Source organism: Pteropus medius, unplaced genomic scaffold (assembly GCF_902729225.1).
Source record: "Pteropus medius unplaced genomic scaffold, Ma_sr-lr_union100, whole genome shotgun sequence".
Taxonomy (NCBI): domain Eukaryota; kingdom Metazoa; phylum Chordata; class Mammalia; order Chiroptera; family Pteropodidae; genus Pteropus; species Pteropus medius.
Window position 1 is genome coordinate 420,729 of NW_024348242.1, and position 18,847 is coordinate 439,575.

General features: G+C 62.9%; 1 protein-coding gene and 1 long non-coding RNA gene across 7 annotated transcripts in view; one reads left to right on the forward strand and one right to left on the reverse strand.

The window, feature by feature from the left end:
• Positions 1-4,380, reverse strand: part of FBRSL1 (fibrosin like 1) — a 64,500-nt gene extending 60,120 nt beyond the window's left edge. For 2 of the 4 annotated variants that reach the window (XM_039879199.1, XM_039879197.1), the window contains exon 1: positions 3,727-4,379. In XM_039879199.1, the coding sequence (XP_039735133.1) occupies positions 3,727-4,005 (279 nt within the window). In that variant the 5' untranslated portion in view covers positions 4,006-4,379. Of the gene's footprint in view, positions 1-3,726 lie in introns of all 4 variants that reach the window. The other 2 variants (XM_039879198.1, XM_039879200.1) reach the window with 2 other exon arrangements.
• Positions 4,381-4,829: 449 nt separating this feature from the next.
• LOC120615969 (uncharacterized) lies at positions 4,830-8,529 on the forward strand. 3 transcript variants are annotated; one of them, XR_005656404.1, is made up of 4 exons: positions 4,830-4,897; positions 5,502-5,584; positions 7,548-7,872; positions 8,223-8,529. It is a non-coding gene; the product is annotated as an uncharacterized LOC120615969 (long non-coding RNA). The 3 variants fall into 3 exon arrangements; XR_005656405.1 differs by lacking the exon at positions 8,223-8,529 and having other exon boundaries at positions 5,372-5,584; positions 7,548-8,131; XR_005656403.1 differs by lacking the exon at positions 8,223-8,529 and having other exon boundaries at positions 7,548-8,131.
• Positions 8,530-18,847: the final 10,318 nt, after the last annotated feature.

An 18,847-nucleotide genomic window follows, 5' to 3' on the forward strand; every position in this document is an offset into this window, starting at 1 on the left:
ACACACACTGACCTGGGACACAGACACATCACCCCTCCCACACACACACACACACACACGCTGTGGACACACAACTCTGCCCAGAAACTCAGAAGGGGCAGAGGGAGGGTAGACTGTGGCCTGCCACGGGGAAGCCCCCCAAGGCCTGGGCCGCCCCTCCTGGGGAGCCCGACCTACGAAGATGCTCCACCTCCCCGCCGGCATAGCTTCCAGGTACCCAGGAGAGGAAGGAAAATGGGGAGACAGACAGGTCTGCACCCTCCCTACCGTCAGCCCCACGCCGCGCCCCCAGGTGCTGGGATGTGGGGCAGACAGGGAGACTGAGGCCCAGAGGCCACGGTGCTGTGTACGCTACACCCAGCAGAGCAGTGGGCTGGGTGACAGAGCCCGGGAGACAGTCTCTGCCCACCCGCACGGGACTCAAGGCACCTGTGACCAGGGGCAGGTGGGGACGAGCAAACAAGTAGACACAGGGCCACGGTGCCTCCGCTGCCCACCACAGCCATTCAGCGCCACACCATGGAGCGTTCGCCTGTGGCCCCACCGCCGACAGTTGTGCGGTGACTGCAGGTGACAGAGCAGACCCTTCTCAGCTCTGCAGACTGACGCGGTTGCCCACGGTGCTCGGAGGGGCGGCATTCACCAGAGGCCGGGGCCACCCGGGCCCCTGCGGCTGCTCTGCAGACTCAGTGCGGGGGGGCCTCCGCCCTGCGCATGCTCGGGTCCCTCCCACGGCGTCCAGGCGAAGATGCCGTGGTTCTGCGGCCCTAGACGGGACTTCACCGCCCTGGGCTTCGGCCTGCCCATCTACAAAGCAGGAGTACAAGGGAGCCGCAGGACAGCGCCCTCGGCGGCCATCACTGTCACCACTGCTCCCGGGAACAGGGCGCTGACAGTGCAGGGACCCCAGCTCTGGCTCCCACCCACGCGGCGCGCAGGGGCCACACGACAGCTTTGCCTTCACCCACGGCAGGGTGCAGCCGTGGAAGGAGCAGCCCCTCAGCGGCTCGGGGGTGGGGACCAGCCCAACGCCATCCTAGGCGGGTTCCAGGCTTGGCGCCACACCTTCATCCAGAGACTGCAGGCAAAGTACTTGTCCTCTCTGGGCCTCGGTTTCCCCATCTGAAGCGCAGGAGGCAGCCTAGGGCTTGACCGCTCTGAGACTTGAAGGCTTCTCCACCACCGGCTCTCCTCACTGAGCCCAATCGTCCGCGTGGTCTCAGCCCCATGCCCCCGTCGGATAGACGGGCCGGGCACATGGCCCCTGAGATCAAGGCCCCCACGGGCAGGACTGACAGCATGCGCTTCCCCGCACCAGCTGCAATCCAGATCCCCACACTCCCAGCCCTGTGTCCCCAGAGCCTCAGACACACCCTGAGCCAGGCCAGACTTGGGGGCCCCCTCCTCAGCCAAGAACACACTATCAAGTCCCGGAGTGTCTGCAAGCCTCTTGACCACCCCAAAGGCAGGAACCTGTCCTCCCTTGAGGGAGACACAGGAGCATGGGGTGAGGGGACAGGGAACGACCTGCCTTCGGCACAGGGGTCTATCTGGGACACAGAGGGGTGTGGGGGCCTGCATCCTTAGGGACACTGCATCCTGCAGGTCCTACCTCCGGAGCTGGTCTACACCTGACATTTGAAGCGGCCCACGTGGAGGCCAGCAGAGGTCTGAGGCGGGGCGGGCAGGGGCCTGGACTCGTGGTGCTGGGTCTCAGTGTACCCATCTGTGCAGCAGGCAAAAAGCAGTGCCAGCCAGGGTACCCGGTCGTTGCAGGCTGGCCTGAGGGAACACCGCCACACCTGAGCAAGAAATGAGGCCAACCCAGAGTGCCAACCCGGAAGCTAGGACACGCGCAGAAGCCCATACGTTCTGAGGCATGTGGACCCCTCCCTGAAGGGAAGAGAAAGGTGCATGGAGTGCCCCGGGGGTGACATGGCTGTGTGAGCACCAAGCAAAGAGCAGGATCACCTCCCTGTGCCCTGGCCTGGCTGCTCGGAGCCTGCAGAAGTCCCCCAAACCCGAGGCTTCACTTCCAATGTCCCAGTCCGAGGCAGGAAAGGCACAGCCAGAGCCACTGTGGGCACCACGTGGACCCCGTCCACAGGCTCGTGTCACCAGGGCGCACTGACCGGCCTTAGCCTCAGCCTTCCTGACCTCGGCGCCTCCCTTCGCTTGTTCACTCGACCCCACAGGGAACACACAAAACCGAAGTGGTGCCTGTTCACGTCTAGCTCACAAGTTCTGTGACAACCACAAAACAGAGCAAGTCCCAGGCCAGCTTCAGAGACAGAGGCGACTTACAAGAAGGAAAGCTGTGACACAGCACAGGGAGGTCCGAAGGATGCCGCCTCAGCCTGTCACCAGGAGGGCCTCTCTGAGTGACATTTGTGCCAAGACCTGGAAGTGCCAAACAGCCGAGGCAGAAGGTCGGCAGATGGGGAGGCCCAAGGCGGCACAGCCTGAAAGGGGCTGGGTGCCACTGGGAGAGGGTGTCAGTGGGAGAGGCCGGCCGGAAGGTGGGTGGTGTCACCACTCGGAGGCTGCAGGGCAGGACCTGGCTTGTATGAAGGCAGAAAACTCAGCCCTGGGGCCACCTCTTCCCAGAGCAGAGCCCAGCAAGTGCCACACCACACCACACCACACCGAAGCGCCTTAGCTGGTGACCAGGAGCCATCTCAGGCCCCACGGATGTGCACGACAGGGGATCCAGGGCTATGTGGCTAGCACAAGCTCCGACACTGGTGCCCCACCTCTGCGCCTCCACCTGCCCAGACAGAAAGTGACAAACCTGTCCCTGGCGCCACCTTCCCCTGGCTGCCAGCGCCTGACCCTGAGGCTCTCCACAGACCCGGAAGACCCCAAGGAGAGAGCTCACTGCAGGGACTTGCAACGGAGGACCCTTCCCCTACCCCAAGCTCAGACTCAGACTGGGAGATCACAGGTCGTTGGCCCCCAAGCCCCAGGAAAAGGAGGAGGGGGCTGCTGAGTGATCCCTAGGACCCCAATCCCAGCAAAGGCCAGTCCCTCAAAATCAGTGCTGCACGGGCTCCCTGGAGGGTGGAGGTGCTGGCTGGCTCAGGCTCCCAGGACTCCAGGGCCTGGCCAGCATTTCTACACAGGCCAGTTCCAGGAGCTCTCGGCTGCCAGCACACCCTACTCTGACAGTACGCAGGTCCCTCTCCACTCACCTGGATTCAGGCAAGCAGGGCAGCATTTACTCAGCAAATACTGTGCGTGATAAATCATCCAGACAAGCAATACTTTTTGTCATCCTATTAAAGCATGCAGCAAGCTGCTGTCACCCAGAGGGATCCTAAGATATGACCCTCCTCCCCTCTTAAAAAGAAACCTCCAGGGATTAGAGGACCAGGAAGAACCTCAAAGTATCCATTTAATCGCTGCCTCCACCAAGCCCAGCAGTGCACACCTCCCTAGCACATCCTGAGCCCTTGTCAACTGATATTTTTGCAACAGAAACACAATCGAAAGAAAGAGCCCGATTGTCCAGCCAGACCGCCCCCACCTGGGTAGTGTGATTTACAGGTTTCTCTCCTCAGCAGCTCGATACGAACACCCCTATAACCACGGTCAGCTGTCGGGTCCTCCAGGAGCCACCGGCCGGGCGCGCGGGGCCCACGCGGCCCAGGAGCCCTGAGGGGTGGGTGTGCCCGTGCCCCGAGGGCTGGCGTTTCCAGGGGCGCCCCGCCCGGCCGCCCCACCTACCTCCAAGGCCTCCAGCGTGCTGAAGCTGGCAATGGCGAACCCGTCGATGACCTCTTCCTCTTGAGAGCTGGACTCGCGGCGACGGCGTCGTGGGGGGCGCGCGGCTGCGGCGCGGGGCGGGGGCGCGCGGGGCAGGCCCGCGTTTTCCTTGCCGGGCCCGGGCTCGGGCTCGTCGCCCGACGACGCGCTCTGATCGCGGGCGTCGCGGGCCGCCTCCCGGCGCCGGCCGCGGTCCCGCTGCGCGCGCGAGCGCCGGCTCTGGCGGACCTTGGCCTCCATGGCGTGCGGTGACCTTGCGGCCGCGCCGTCGGGCTCCCGCTGCCGCTGCACTACGCGGCACCGCCGGACTCGGCGTGGGCCGCGCGGGCTCGGGCCCTGGGCGGCGGCGGGCGGCGGGCCGGGCCGGGCATGCCGCGCTGAGGGCCCTCAGCCCCGGGCCCGGCGCGGCCTGAGCGCCCCGGCGCGGGCGGCTGCGCGCATCGGCGGGGCGGCCGGCACTCAGCGGCTCCAGGCCGCAGCCCCGGGGACGCGCCCCATACGCGGCGGGCGGCGGACGGCGGGCAGCGGGCTGAGCAGGCGGTCAGGGCGCGGGCGGGGCAGGGGCCGGGCTGAGGTGCTGGGGCTCGTGAGGCGGCGACGGCAGCGGCGGGGCCCGGAGCAGATAACAACTGACGTACTTCCGCCTGGCAGCCAGCGCCAGAGGAAGTGGGCCCTCCAGTCGAGCCCCGCCCCGCCCCGCCCCGGCCACGCCCAGGCTCCGCCCAGGCTGCGCTCCTCTCCACCGCCCCGGCCTCGCCCAGGCTCCGCCCCGCCTTCCGGCCCCGCCCCTTTCGCCCCGCCTCCCGCGGGTGAGGCCCCGCCCCGTCCATCAGTCTCAGCCCCGGCGGCCTCGCGCTTCCGAGCCCCTCCCTCTTCCTATAAGCTCCGCCCCTAGGGGAAGGGAGCTGGGACGCCGCGCCCCTTCCTGAGCTTCCTGGGCCTGTGACCCTGCACAAGAGAGGCGTGGGGGTGGGAACGCTGTCCTCTCTCGGACAGCGGGGGGAAGGGGGGACGTGGTGGGGCGGGGGCAGAGAGGTCTGCGCCTCCCCGGCACTGCGGCTCTGAGAAGAATCTTTAAATGGGAGCACGTGAGCAGAAAAGTGGGGGCCTGTCCAGCCAAACCAGACACATGGTGGGGGAGCATTCTCACTCTTACTCTCAAACTGGGGGCGCTAGTGGGATTGAAAGAAGGGGCTTCAACATCCACAGTCCTGATGGGGGGACCGTGCATGGGGCATCCTCATCCCCACTCCTGATACTAGAGTGGTGGCGCGGGGCAAGTTCTTACTTGGCAAGTTCTCCCAGACCCTAGAAGTCTTGCCCACCTGTTTATGAGATGGGGGTGGTTGCCCACCCCCCAGAGGGGGCACTGAAGGCCCGGTGAGGGTTTCTAGGCCTCTCATTTCCCTGTACCTTGGTCCAGGGTCCAAGCAATCCCGAGCCTGCCGCCTGCCCTTCCGTTTCCCTGCCCCGAGGCTGGCTTCCCCTCCTCCTCCGCAGCTCTGCATGCTCCTTGTTCCCAGCTTAGGCAAAAGACCGGCCTCAGGGTTCAGTCTGTGGTGATGAGTCCCACCGCAATACATCTTCCTCTCCTCTCCGGGGTCAGCTTCCCCAAGTTTCTATGGCAAGGCAGCTCTCCGAGGCCCCTCGAGGCCCCCTCAGATGAAAGGGAGAGGCCCAGGCTGCCTGGTTTGTACAGAGACAGCAGTTCTGGCTGCAGGCTGCTCCCCACCCAGAGCCGCCGGAGACTGGGGCCGCTGGAGAGCTGAAAGCTAGATGTGAAGGTGAACTTGCTTTCATCAACAGGAGACTGCTCGAGGTACAGAGCGTGAGTGGGTGGGGAGGGGCCATCTCTCTCCCTGAGACCTGAGCTCATTAATTCATTCAACTCATGTTTTTGAACACCCCATCTTGGCTCTGGGTGTTGCAGTGATCGGTGACACAAACAGCCCTATTAGGAGTGGGAGAGAGCGTGAACCCAGAGCCAGGTAACACAATATCGAATGGTAACGCAAAGAAAGCTGAGTACGGGGTGGCGCGGGGCAAGTTCTTACTTGGCAAGTTCTCCCAGACCCCAGAAGGCCTTCGAGGAGTGACGATTTGAGCTGAGACCTAAGAGATCAGAGAGAGACCAGGCAAAGGAGAGGGAACTGTTTCCGGCAGAGAACACAGCCGTGCAAAGGCACCGAGGCGCGGAAAGACTTGCTGGGCCCCGTGGACGGTGGCGGAGCCTGCAGAGGAGTTCCGGGAGGTGCCTCCTGGCTCAAAGGCAACGCTAAGGTGGGGTCGGGAGGTTTCTGCCCCCGCTCGCCGTATCTGGACTGGGGCTTTCCACTGGCATCACTGAGCCGCTTGGAGGGCCCAGGGCCCCAATGTGTGGTCTGGGTGTCCCAGGCTGTTGGCAGGGCTGTCCTTGGGCACAGTTGGGAAGGCGGCTTTACAAACTTCCGGACTGGGGGGTGGAGCACTCAGGCCCCCCAAGCCGCCTGCCCCCTCCGGTCAGGCTCTCTGCTCTGGCTCTTCCCCCACCCTCCCCAGGCCTCCTCAGGGCAGGGGCAGAGTCCCCGTCCCCCTCTTCCCCTTCTGGGGTCCTGTTGCGAAAACTTTTTGACTCCCCCATCATCGTCCTTTTTGATTTTTAAGATCCTTGTTGGGAAGACAGAGTGGAACCCAAACAGTTCGTCTGCATTCCTGCTACCCTAATCCTCCTCTGAGGACAGAAGGCCGGAAAATGTGGGTGCGGGGGGCCCCAGGGACGATATCGCAGCATCTCATTTGGATACAGGCCTTGGTGCGGGCTCCGCATTGCTCCAGCTGCCGGCCTTGGGGCGCCCTCTGGGCCCCTTCCCGCAGCCCCTTCCCCGCCCTCCGGGAACGAGGGGAACCTCCCATTCTGGTCTTGGAGACACTTGGTCGAAGGACAGGGTGTGGGGCCCTTTTGGGGCTCCTTTTTAGCGCTTGCCGGGTTTTCTCTCCTTTGATTCATTTCCAGGTGGTCTAGCCAGTGCCTTGGGGACCAGCCGGCATCTCCTCCAGATTCTGGGCACTGGGTGGTCTGAGGCAGAAGCCTGCTTGCCTGCCCCAGGCGAGCTCACGACCTGACTATGCCCCTGTAGAGGAAGCCCTGGATGCCTCCAGGGCTCTGAGCTTACCACCCGCCTCCCCAGCCAGCCTACTGAGCCCCACAGCTCTGGGCTCTCTGCTGACCTCTGGTGCAGTGGGGGGCAGCCACCGAACCACTGGCTTTGACTGGTTTACTCAGACACACCTGTGCCCTTTTCTTCCTGGAGGGGACTGGGGGGCTTTGGGGTGTGGCTGCCAACAGCAGTTAAGGGACAGCTTTGAGACCAGTGCTGCTGATGGGAACGGCTTAGACCCATGCTGTCCGGTCCAGTGGCTGTCAGCCACATACGGCCCTTGAGCCCTTGAAATGTGGCTCACATAACCACAGAATGGAATTGTCCATTTTATTTATTAACTTTAAAATGAAATAGCCCCATGTGGCTGGTGGCTGCCATGTTAGGCAGGGCAGTTCCGGAACCAGGCAGTCTGGACCCCACCCTCACTCCTCTCATGAGGCCGGCCAAATCACCTAACTTCCCTGTAAGTGACAGGGTGCCCCCATGGCGGGCGGTCCAGCAGGTGGCCTGGTCCCCCGCTCTCCAGCCCTGTAGCGTCCGAGCCAGGGTGGGCTGGCCGGACACCTCACACACATCACCAGCCACCCAGCGTTTCTGATTCCTCCAGCCCTGCGTGGGCTCAAGAATTTGCGTTTCAAACAGGCTGAGGCTGCAGGTCTGGGACCACACTTCGGGAAACACGGGATTCCGTGTCCAGCAGCGCCCGGCACAGTGGGTTCGGAGATGAACGCCAGCTCTTGTTCACCGGCAACCACCAGCGTCCCTGAGACCACCCTCAGAGCCTCGCTCCTGATGACATCTCTCCGCCCTCAGTCCCGGGCTCCCCACCTGCTTCCCAGGCCCCTGCCGCCAGCCCAGTTGTCTCCTGCTGCCTCGCTCCATCCTGCCCAATCCCGGACTGGAGAAGGGGATTCTGCCCACGGGGACACTGCCAGAGGGAAGCCTCTCCCCGCCCCAGCCAGTGGAGGTGCTGGCCCTTCCCTGTTGGTTTGAAGCCCAGCCCTCACATGGTCCCGCCCCCAGAGCTGGGCCCTCACCTGGTCACCACCTGCAGCCCAGGCTTTCACCTGGTCACAGCACACACCAGAGGCATTGCTGTTAACTAGTTGCTTGTAGGATGGCCCGTCAGCCCTGTCCATCTCTCCCGCTTGGCTCTGCGTCAGAATCCCTGGCCCTCTGTAAGGCTCTGAGCAAAGTTAATTGACATGAAACTAGTCGAAACTCAATTTGCTCTCACAGATCTGATTCCACTCTATAAATCATCCGAGCCAGCGGCTCCTTCGAGATTCAAACACATACCTTCTGCTTGTAATCTAGCCCACAGGCCAGCCCCTGGTGCTGCATCTGTGAACCAGCTGTTTGCTCCAGCCGGCAAGAGACATTTGTTGGTTTCCACCTTCCAAGTGTCCAGGTAATAGCACCTCGATGTAGCTCGGATCCTTGGCCTACTTCTGCGAATGCGGTCTGGGGCGGGGGGCAGCTTGCTGAGATGCCCCTCCCTCTCCTGGTGTGCTGGCTCTCCCTGCAATAATGCCGCCTAACAAGCAGCCCCCAGAAACTCTGTGACTTACAACACCAGGTAGGTTTTCCTTGCTCACAGGTTGACTGAGGGGCTCTGCCTCAGACTGTGGCTCAGGTCCAGGTCCGCTCTAGGGGGTCTCTCTCTGGGACCCAGGCTGCAAGAGATGAGCTACCTGGGAGATTCTCTTTGCGAGACTCAGGGCTGAGCCAAAGCCCCAGGCACACGGAGCACCTCTGCCTTAAGCCTTGCTCACATCCTGCCCAAAGCACGTCAGGTGGTCAACATCACCATTCTTGGAATGAGAAGTTGGTGCCTCCCACTCCAGTGGAGGGTGACACTGCAGAGTCACAAGGCAGGGGATAGGTGGTCCTATGACAAAGAGGAAGTAAGGATTTGGAGACAGTATCCCCCTTTGTCACAGCAGGCGGCCACGGCCTGTTCCCGGAACCAGAGTCTGTGTTGAACAATGTATCCAGGAGACCGAAACGTGGGGGTGCCCTCACCCACAGCGCGCCCCGACTCCCGCTCCCCTGCATCTGCTCGGGCTTGGGCTCCAAGTTCGCTCCTGACCGGGGCCACCCGGCCGTCCTGGCCCTCCACGGGCCCCCTCGGTCCACACCCTCTCTTCCTCAGTCCCAACTCGGCTGCCACTTCTCCCCAGAGGCGAGCTGGTGGCTCTGTGTAGGGCCGACTCAGCTGAGCGCCGTGCCTCTCAGAATTCCCCTCGCCACGTGGCTGGTTGGCCTTGACCCCGTGAGAACTCCGTGTGCACCCCACAGGCAGAAGTGAAAGCCGGAGCACTCGGTTTAGACTCCGGGGGCGCCCGGCTTCGCCCCTGTCGCGCATGACATCTGGATCCATCGCCCCCATTTCCAAGCCGGCATGGCGGCTCTGGGCCACAGCCCCAGGGCCCCGGCCCTCTGCTGCCTCCTGTGGAGTCCTGGCAAAGGGCTGTGCCATGCGGGTGGAGAGGCGTCACCGCTGTCCATTTCCACGGCGGCCGCCCACCTGCCTGGTGGCCCCAGAGACACAGACAACACCTGGCGGGGCCATCCCCTCACCTCGCCTGTCTGACGTGCACCGTGCAAGGCCCGGCTGGGGTGCCCCGTCCCTCAGACTGTGCACCTTGCTAGGTCCACAGCTTGTGCAGGCTCAGGCACCTGCTGTCATGTTGGTGCCCTTGAGTCCAGTGTGTGCGGGGTCCCCTTCCCGAGGGGGGACACATTGAGACCGTGGCGAGTGTGTGCGGGGGGAGCCCACGGCATCTCAGCTTCCTGGCTCTCCTTGGAGGGCGCCTTCCCACGGGGCTAGCTGTGGGGGAGGAGTGGGAGGCTCTTGCAGGAAGGGGTTGGCAGGGTGCCTGGCCCTGGGTGGTCCCACAGCGGGGCGCTCAGGCCTGGTCAGGACAGCTGGGTTCTGCTGTGACAGTGGCTCTGAAGGTGCAGCCGCATCCTGCAGTAATGTTTTATTTCTTGCCCACGCCGCTTGGTGGGACTCTGATCCATGTGGTCATTTAGGGATCCAAGCCAGTGGGAGGTCCACCATGTGCAACGTGAACTTCCCGGCAGTGTCAGAGAGGACTGGGAGAGGACGCCCGGCTTGTCATGCTTTGTCTTTGAAGTGACATGTGGCAGAGCAGTCATACGGCTCCCAAAAACACAAGAGGGGGCTGGGAAGTGAGGGGGTGCCCAGGTATTTGCAAGCAAGTAGATGCCTCTCCCACAATGTGTGACAGGATGGACGAGACTCGGCCAGCATGCCCCAGCTGTTACGTTTCCAGCTCTGGACTTGCACACGGAAGCCCTGTTTTTCCTGGCCCCTCAGATGTCACTTGAAGTCTCGGGTCTCGAGTCTCAGGCTCATCCCAGCCGGCATCATTACTGAGCACCCGCTCAGCGCCAGGCACTCTGTGGGAGACACAGGACGCCGCCCCTGCTTAGGGCACAGTCTCCATTTTAAAGGTTCTGAATTCTTCCGTGGACTCACTTATTTGTCAGGCAGATGGTCCCCATCGAAGGCGTTTGAATGGCTTCGGGTAGGGGACGCGAGGGTGCCCGCCCCTGCCACAGTCCCCACCACTCCCTGCTCCTGCGCAGCCTTCTGCTTCGCTTACCTGTCGCCTGCCTGTCTCCGCAGGTATTGTGGCCCCTGGATTTCCTTATCTGCCTGTCACGGTTACTCTTTAGTCCTAGTTTCAAGTTATTCCAGAAAATTCCGCAAATGGTGACTTAGCTGGACCTGAACTGAACTTTGTCCATTCAGGCCGAAAATTGTCATTCCAGGTACAGGCTGGAGAGCCCCAGTGCCCCAGGTCAGTACCTCCTGGAGCTGCGTGGGGACCGTGGCAGCCGTGGTCTGTGGCGAGGAGGGCGGGGCCCCGGGCCCCACCGCCACGCCGTGAGGGAGCTCAGCCGCCGGCCTCATGAGATTGGTCGGGGCCCTCCCTGCCGCGAAAGCACCAGGCCCAGCTCGACTGGCTCAGGTAGAAGGACAGGACTTTCTTGCGGACACATTGGCGTGGGCGGCAGGCTCACCCCGCGGCGTCACTTCCAGAGGCGACGTGATGGGTGACACGAGGGTCTGTCTCACACGAGGAAGTTGGACGAGTTTCCTCCGAGAAGGCAGAGTTGGATGTGGGGTGACCCGTCCCCAGTCCCTCTTTGGATGCCCACACCAGGACCTTGTAGGAAGCGCTGAGGGGCGGGACAGCTCCCATGCAGGATGACGACACACACAGTCTCCTGCCAGAGTTTCCCACTGGCTGTGCCCAGGCAGAAGCCAGCCTGGGAAGCTGTGCCAGCTTGGTCAGGACCGGGTAAGGACTGAGTCCCAGGACAAAGCGCCGGACACAAGAGAGCTGGCCGGCTGTGCACCTGGACAAGGCCCTCCTGCCCCAGTGAGGAAGCCGGAGGCTCAGACCCAGGAGAGACCAGCGCTGGGCCTTCCTGGTGTCCTATGTTCCTGACATTTTTTTGTTTGTTTGTTTTTGAAGATGGGGTCCTGATGTCACAGAAGCGGAGGCAGCTCATGGCGAGGGTCATCGGTGGGCATCTGTCCCCATGACAGAAAGAGACCATGGCCCCTGGGGATGATTCGTTCAGAGTTACACAGGGTGGGTGGGTGGAGCCAGGACACAGCCCGCCTGCCAGGAATTTTTCAGGAGCCAAAGGGCGTTTGTGACGAAGGCCAGCCCGATCAGGCACGATGGAACTCTTAGCTCGGTGATCAGAGATGCTGGGGGCTGACTTAGGTGCGGCTCCATCCAGAGGTCACGCCAGGCTGACAGGCGTGGGTGTCCCCACTCTGCTCTCAGCCGTCGGCCCTTCCTGAGCATTAGTGCGGCCTGGGAGCGGGTCCGCTGGGACTCAGGTTACCGGCCGTACCCGCACCTACTTCTGTTCTTGGGTGGGGGAGGGGCGCGCGGACCGGCCAGACCTGAGTCACGGGCTCGGCCAGGTTTGGCCAAGGTGAGGGCGGGGCCCCCAAGACTGTACTCCTGGGGGTGGGCGCCCCTCAAGCAGGCTGGGGCACCTTTAGCACGAGGGAGAGAGAGAGAGGCAGGCAGGCAGGAAGAGCCTGGACCCCCACAGGGACTGCGGGGGCCTACAGGTGCCGGGTGGAGCCCCTTGCGACCTGCCCCTGTCAGGGAAGGCTCCTGGCTCTTCTACTGAGGCTGCCGAGAGCAGGTCCTTTGTCGCGTGCGACCTCTGGGCGCTGGGCCAGCAGCCTGGCGGGGGGGATCCCTGGGGAGCTGGTGGTCAGGCTGCCAGGCCGCCCACACACTCCAGCTTTTCCATGGCAACGGCTGGGGCAGCTCGGCTCAGCAGGCACTTCAGAGCATCTGGGGGGACATGAGGCCGCGCCCTGCATCCTGATGAGGAAGGGAGCCTGGCTTGGGGCCCATTGCGGCGTAGTCACAGCGCTGCTACCAGGAGGCGATGGGAGCCCCCAGTCCCGGCGGCCCTCCTGGCGTGCAGTTTTGTGGGTGAATTACCTCAAACGCCGCACATGCAGAGGCCTGGGCTCAGCTGCCCCATCTGCGGAACGGGAGTAATCGTGCCCTTGCCCTTGAAGAGTTTCAGTGAGCTGGGGTCAGGCGGGCCGTCTGACGCGGCACTTTCAGGAAGGAATAAAAGAGAGACACGGGCACCAGGACACCTGCCTCACAAGAAGGGGTCGGAGGTGCTCAGAGCGTGACTTAGGTCAGGCTCAGGTCTAAGGAAAGGAGAGGTTAGAGGAGGGATGCGTGAGGCCGAACGAAATCTCTGTCTCTGTCTTTCTGTCTCTCTCTGTCTCTCCGGGTCTATCTAACAGGTAACAGTTTCCTGGAAATGACACTGGCAACAATGTTTCAGGTGATTGTCGCGAGTGGATGGGGGGCCGCGGTGTAACCGGGCAGAGGGCGGCTTCCGTTAGCAGTCAACACATCCTGCCAACTCCAAGATGAGAAAGGACACAGGTATGTTGGGGGCCTGGGGACACCACAAGTTGGTGCAGCGCCCAGAGCTGGCACAGGAAGCCTAGGCAGCGGCCGATACCAGCATTCATTCCCTCGCTCATTCATTCATCCATCCAGCAAGTGTTGGCTCAGGCCTGCTGTGTGTCAGGCCCTGCTCCCACAGAGCTTCTAGGTTTGGGGACTTCCGTGGGGGCAGCCGCTGGGGGAGAAGGAAATGGCCCTGCCACCTGTCCCTAGAAACATCCAGCTGGACGTGTCAGAGGAGAATAAGGGTCCTTCTGCTAAGGCCCCTCACGGCCGGGGGGCTGCGATGGAGATTGTACAGGGCTGGGGTGCAGGCCCCGGGAGCTCGCAGACCTCAGCGTCCTGGGGCCTGGGGGCAGAAGATCGGGGTGGGGAGTGTTGGGGCTCCTGGCTCCCTCTTGGGGAAGAGGGAGGAGCCCTCCGCCCAGACAGCAGGGACCCCCTGGTAGCCTAGGTTCTGCCGGCCAGCGTGCCCTCAACAGGCTAAGCATGTAGCTGCCCCTCAAACTGTATTCTTTCCTCATTCATTCAGATTTCATTGGTTGGGGGTGAGGAGACAGATTTTAATTTTTCTAACATTTCCTTTTTTTGCCTATTATAAACAGGTTCCTGATGGACACACTTTGAGGGGCACACCATCCAGCACACTTAGCATTTCCTAATGAATTTACTCCTGGGCCTAGGGATTGCTCCCCGAGCCCAGATCTCACTGTTTGGTGGCCGCCCCAAAGATGCGTCCATCAGGGGCGAGGGGTGGGGCCCCACAGAGACAGGTGTTGATTTAAGGAATAAGTGGATAAGATGAATCTGGTCAGGGTTTGTAGTGACCCGTGGGATTGTGGATATTTGAAAATATATATGCAGATTATGTTGGTGGGCGCAAGGTAACACGTTTGGCCAATAAGATCCACGAAACCAGGGCCTCAGAGGCTGGAGAGGGGGGCTCTGCCTGCGGTCACATCTCTGCCCCAGAAGCCCGGGCCCCCGGGGCGTGTGCGGGGGGCGCCCACGTGTTGCCGTGAGGGCCACAGGATGGGTCCACTCTCCTTTCCTGAGCGCCCTGCCTGATGTGGCGTCACGTCTCCCTGCCCGACTCCTCATGGTCCCCCACCCTCCAGGGCCCTCAGACGGGGGCGGCGGGGCCTCCTGCCAGCCCAGATGCAGGGGTGTGTGGGGACAGCGGGGGACCCACCGACACGCACACTAGGGCAGGGGTTCACAGGGGCGATTTTGCCTCCCAGGGGTCCTGCCGCAATGGCTGGAGACACTTTTGTTTTCGCACTGGGCAGAGGTGACATCTTTCTGAGGCTCTATCTCCCCGACCTCCTGCCTCTCTCTCCCATTTAAGGGCCCTTGTGAGGGCACCAGGCCCACCCGGATAATCCAGGATCATCTTATTTGAGGTCCGCTGATTAGTGGCCCTAATCCCCCAGGGGAGCTAACAGCTCGCAGGGGCCGGGGATTAGTGTGGCGGTGAGCCTGCCGTTTGGCTTGATTGCATCAGGAAAGACTTTTTCCAAATACGGAGCTGGGGTTAGGGCTGAGGCACATGGCGTTGAGGGCACTATCTACCAGGAACAGCCCTCGGGTGAGGGGCTGAGCGGCTGACAGCTCGTCAGCGCCTTGCTGCTCAGTAGTATGAGCGCAGCCCCCTCACCCCCTGCTGGGAGCTGGCCCCAGCTCTTCGGCTGTGCCAGAAGGATCCCCCCACACGGTGGCCGTAACCCCTTGAGGTCTGTGGTCCGGGCTTCTGTCCGAGGGCCTTCTTCTCGTGGCTTCTTGTCCTCCAGCTGGCAGCCTCCCCAGGGGGTCCCCAAGGGCGAGAGGGGACACCGAGTCCCCTGAGGTCTGCCCGGAACTCACATGATGTCCCCTCCCCCATCTCACAGGCTGGCCCTGATTTTGGGGGGCTGGGGAGTAGGCCTCCTCTTGTCAGGAAGGCGACAGTCACCTCGTGAGGTGTGTGTGCGGAGCAGGGAGGGGGTCCTGGCCGTCTCAGCGACAGTCGCCAGTCGCTGGCGCACGGGAGTGCTCTCCCCACAGCCGGCGGCACTTCGCTGGTCCTTCACCCCGGACTTCTGCAAGCCCGCATCTCAGCCCGCGCCAGCCCGGACACACACCTCACGCCACATGTTCACACAAACGTGCACACGCAGGCCCAGAATTTTCTTTGTAAAGCCATAACCCATAAAGTCCCAAACACCCATGTTTATTCCAAGTAGATGGCTTACTCCCGCCTGCCTGCTGTCAGCTATGCAGTGCCCGGGGCAGCTGGCCGCTCAGGCCCCCGCTGCTGCCCCCTCCACGTCTGGTGCCAACCCCCGGGACACCCCTGCCTTCTGCCTCGGGCATTTGAGCAGAGAAAGGCAGGCACCCCGTATAGGTCAGCACCCCTCCCTCTTCTCTGAGCAGTTCTGGACTCCTTGGAAGCTGGGGGGGCTCCCAGATCTGCAGCCCCCCACTTTCTGCACTGCCTGCTTCCCCAGGTGGTCCTGCCCAGACCCTCACCTCCCATCAGCAGCCTCTGCTCTCACGAGAAGCACCAACGCCTGGTTTATCCGGGACTTGCCAGGACGCTGGTCACCCTGGCTCCTGCCCTTGTCCGCAGCCATCTCTCTCTGGCTGTTCAGACTTCTGGATTTGGGGAGGGGGGCTCTGGGTGGCCTCGGCTCTCCCCCCACCGGCCCTGCAGAACTGGACTATATAGACATGCCTCTGCTTCAGGCCCTCAATCACCCAGCACACTGTCTCCCAGAACAAAAAGCCCCATCCTTAGAAATGGCCTCGAAGCCCTGCCCCTCAGGCCCCCACCCCGCAGCTCAGGCCAGGCAGCCTCCTCAGGCCTTTGTGCGGCCCCCTCAGCCCGCACACTCCTCCCTGGCTGGCTGGGGACCAAGCACCTGGCCCACCCACCCAGGAGCCCGGAGAGCCTTCCCCTGGGGGAGCCGGCCTCGGCTGTCTTGTACCCCAACCTGGGGCTCTGACATGGCCACCTGGCAGTCTGGGTCACCCTGCTGACCGAGCCCAGGTCCAGCTCTGCCTGCCGACTTGGCAGACATGGACCCCAGACGAACCTGGGACATTGAATATTGGGTCAGATGTGACCCCTTCCAGCACAGGCTGAGGCAGGGCAGGGCAGGGCTGAGGGGCGCCCCATGCCCACAGCCCAGCTGCCCAGGGCCAGGCAGGGAGCTGGAGCAAAGCCGGCTCACATTCTCCGGCTCCGGTAGCCCCTCGCGCTTGCTGCGCGCCCGGGCCCAGACGTCTGTGTGCACAGCCCCTGGAGGCACGGGCACAGCTTCCTCAGCTCATCGGGACCCTGGAATTCAAGTAGCGGAGCCATCCTCCCGCTGCCAGGCACGAGGAGACATCCCTGTGAACCAGGAGCCGGGCCGTGGGGCCTGCCCTCCCCTGAGCCCCCGCACCTGCCCCCAGGGCCCCCGAGCCTCCGCTCCAAGGACATGGGCCTGCCCTGCTGGTGGCCAGGAGCCACTCCAGGCTGTGCGACGAGGGTTCCCATCTTGTCAGAGGTCCAATCGGGGGACTCCTACCGTGGCAGCCAGCACCTGAGGGGCGTCGGGGGTGTGGTGTTCAGGGTGGCCCAGAAGGGTCCCCTGGGAGGGTGATGTTAGAGTTAGGAGGTGGCCACGGGGACATCATGGGGTTGATGAATGAGCTGGGGCATGGTGTGACATGCTGCTGGCCACAGCGGGTCAGAGGCAGCACCGCTGCCAGCTGTGTGGGGTAGTGTTGGTAACGTGTGTGTGCTGCTGGCAGTGATGGGTGAGCGCTGGGCAGAGCGTGGTGAGCGTGGCAGGATGCGGGTGAGGGACAGTGGCTGCCTGCCTGTGTTTAGGGACAGGGTCCTCCTGAGGACCTCTCGTTTCTGGCTCTCGTGTGTCCAGGGCCATCTGTAGAGGTGGGGTGGGGTGGGGCCCCCTGGGCCTCTGCCTGTGTCATTCAGGCGGCCAGCAGGAAACAGAATTCAAATAAGAAATCTTATAAATAGACAGATAAACGTGCGTCAGGCTCGAGGGTGTTCAGATACCCACAGACCAGCGGGAGCTGGGGACCCGAGCAGGGGTGCCCATCACGGTGAGCAGCCCAGGGCAGGAGCCGGGGGACTCCCGGGCATCCTGGGAGATGCTCTACCTGCAAGGCAGCAGGGCAGCAGAGCAGGCCCCCTGTTGACCCCCGAGGAGCCAGTGCAGTCCACGGCTTTGTGGGGAGGACCCAGGACACATTTGGGGACAGTGGCCTTAGAAAGAGACCTTGACCCCAAGCACAGGGTGGGTCCCATCCCCCTTTTGGGGAACTGGGGTCATTACTTAGAAAGAGGACAAACCAGAGCATCCCCAAGACCCAAAGCCAGCTTCTGAAAGTCCCCTGTCATGCCCCACCTCAGACCTCAGGGCAGAAAGGTTAATCACAGAGCAAACAGGAAGCAGCATGGAGATGCCAACAATTCATTGTTCTTATTGTTTTTCGACTGCCCCCCCCACCCCCATCAGCAGCTCTGACTTTGCCCTTCAGGCCTAACAGAGTGATGCTCCCGCCCCCAGCCCCTCCTCAAGCCTGATAAAGGGTGTCTCTGCAGTGACAGCATTAACATATCAAATTCCCTTACAGGGAGTTCATAATGGGGAGTGTTTAGCCATGACCAGGCTGCTGTCACCTCTGGCTGGGGGAGGATGAGGGCCCTGAGCAGACAGCTGGGCTGCAAGGATGGGGGCGAGGGGGAGGCGGTGCAGATGGGGTGAGGCCTCTCCCGCCACAGCCCCTTCTCTGCAGGGCCTTCCATTCCCCCTGCCTTCCCTGCCCTTTGCTCCTGCTCCAGCCTCAGCTCTGGGGAGAGAGCAGTCCAGGGGGTCAGGGAGGCGGAGGGGCGGGAGTTCCCAGCAGACCCTATGGCCGCCTATGGTTGGGGTCACCTCCCCACCCCACCACCCCCATACCCCTTGGAGAAACACCTGCCTGCAGCTCCTGGGAACCAACAGGGGAGGGAGGCCGGGTTCGACCTCAATCTTGACCTCGAAGGCTTGCACCAGGCAGGCCAGCCTCCTCCAGCTCCAGGTCCAGCGGTGCTTTCTGTCCCTGCGCACGCCGCGAGCACACGCGTGTGCACGTGAAGCGAGAGACACGTGCACGTCAAACGTAGAAGCTCTGCCAAGGTAGACGTGACATTCAGTACACGCACACTCGCACATGCTCACACGTGCACAAACACGCTCGCGCCTACGCAGGCAGGGCTGCAGGCTGCCCAGGGCTGCGTAAACGCCCGGGCACCCAGATTCACATTTGGACTTGACTCCAGCTGCTCGTGCACAGATCGGAGGGGATGCGCTCGTGGGCCTATGCCCATGAGCAGCACGCACACGTGTGAACCCCCACACACATAGCACCAGCAGGCACGCACGCCTCTCCCTGCACATGTGTTCACATGGGCCCGTGTGTGCCCTCGGCATGCCCGCACCCTCTGGGACACCCCCGAGTCCGCGGACCTGCACACACGCGGCTGGGCCCTGGCTCTGGGGGCCTCTGTCTTGGCACAGACGGAAGGACTCCGCTCTGTTCTGGAGGTGGGGGTGGGGCTCCGCGGTAAATGCCCTTGGCACAACCCCGAGGGCAGAGGAAGTGAGGGCTCGGAGCCCACACTCTGGCGGGAAAGCCCTGAACAGCTGCAGCCCAGCCTGCTCTGCGTCCTGGGGCAGCGTCGCCGTGCGTGCAGCTGGGCTGGCGGCCTGAGCAGCTGCTTCTGGAAAGGCAGGTGGCAGCTGAAGGGCTGCACATGCGAGGCCCTCCCGGGAAGCAGGGGCCCAGGGGCCACTGGGATCGCTGGGGCAGCGCCCACTCGGTGCTGGGCGTGGGGAAAGCTGCAGCAGGGCGCGCCCATGGCCGGCCAGGGCTCGGCTTCCTCCCTCCTGTCCACCGTGCCCA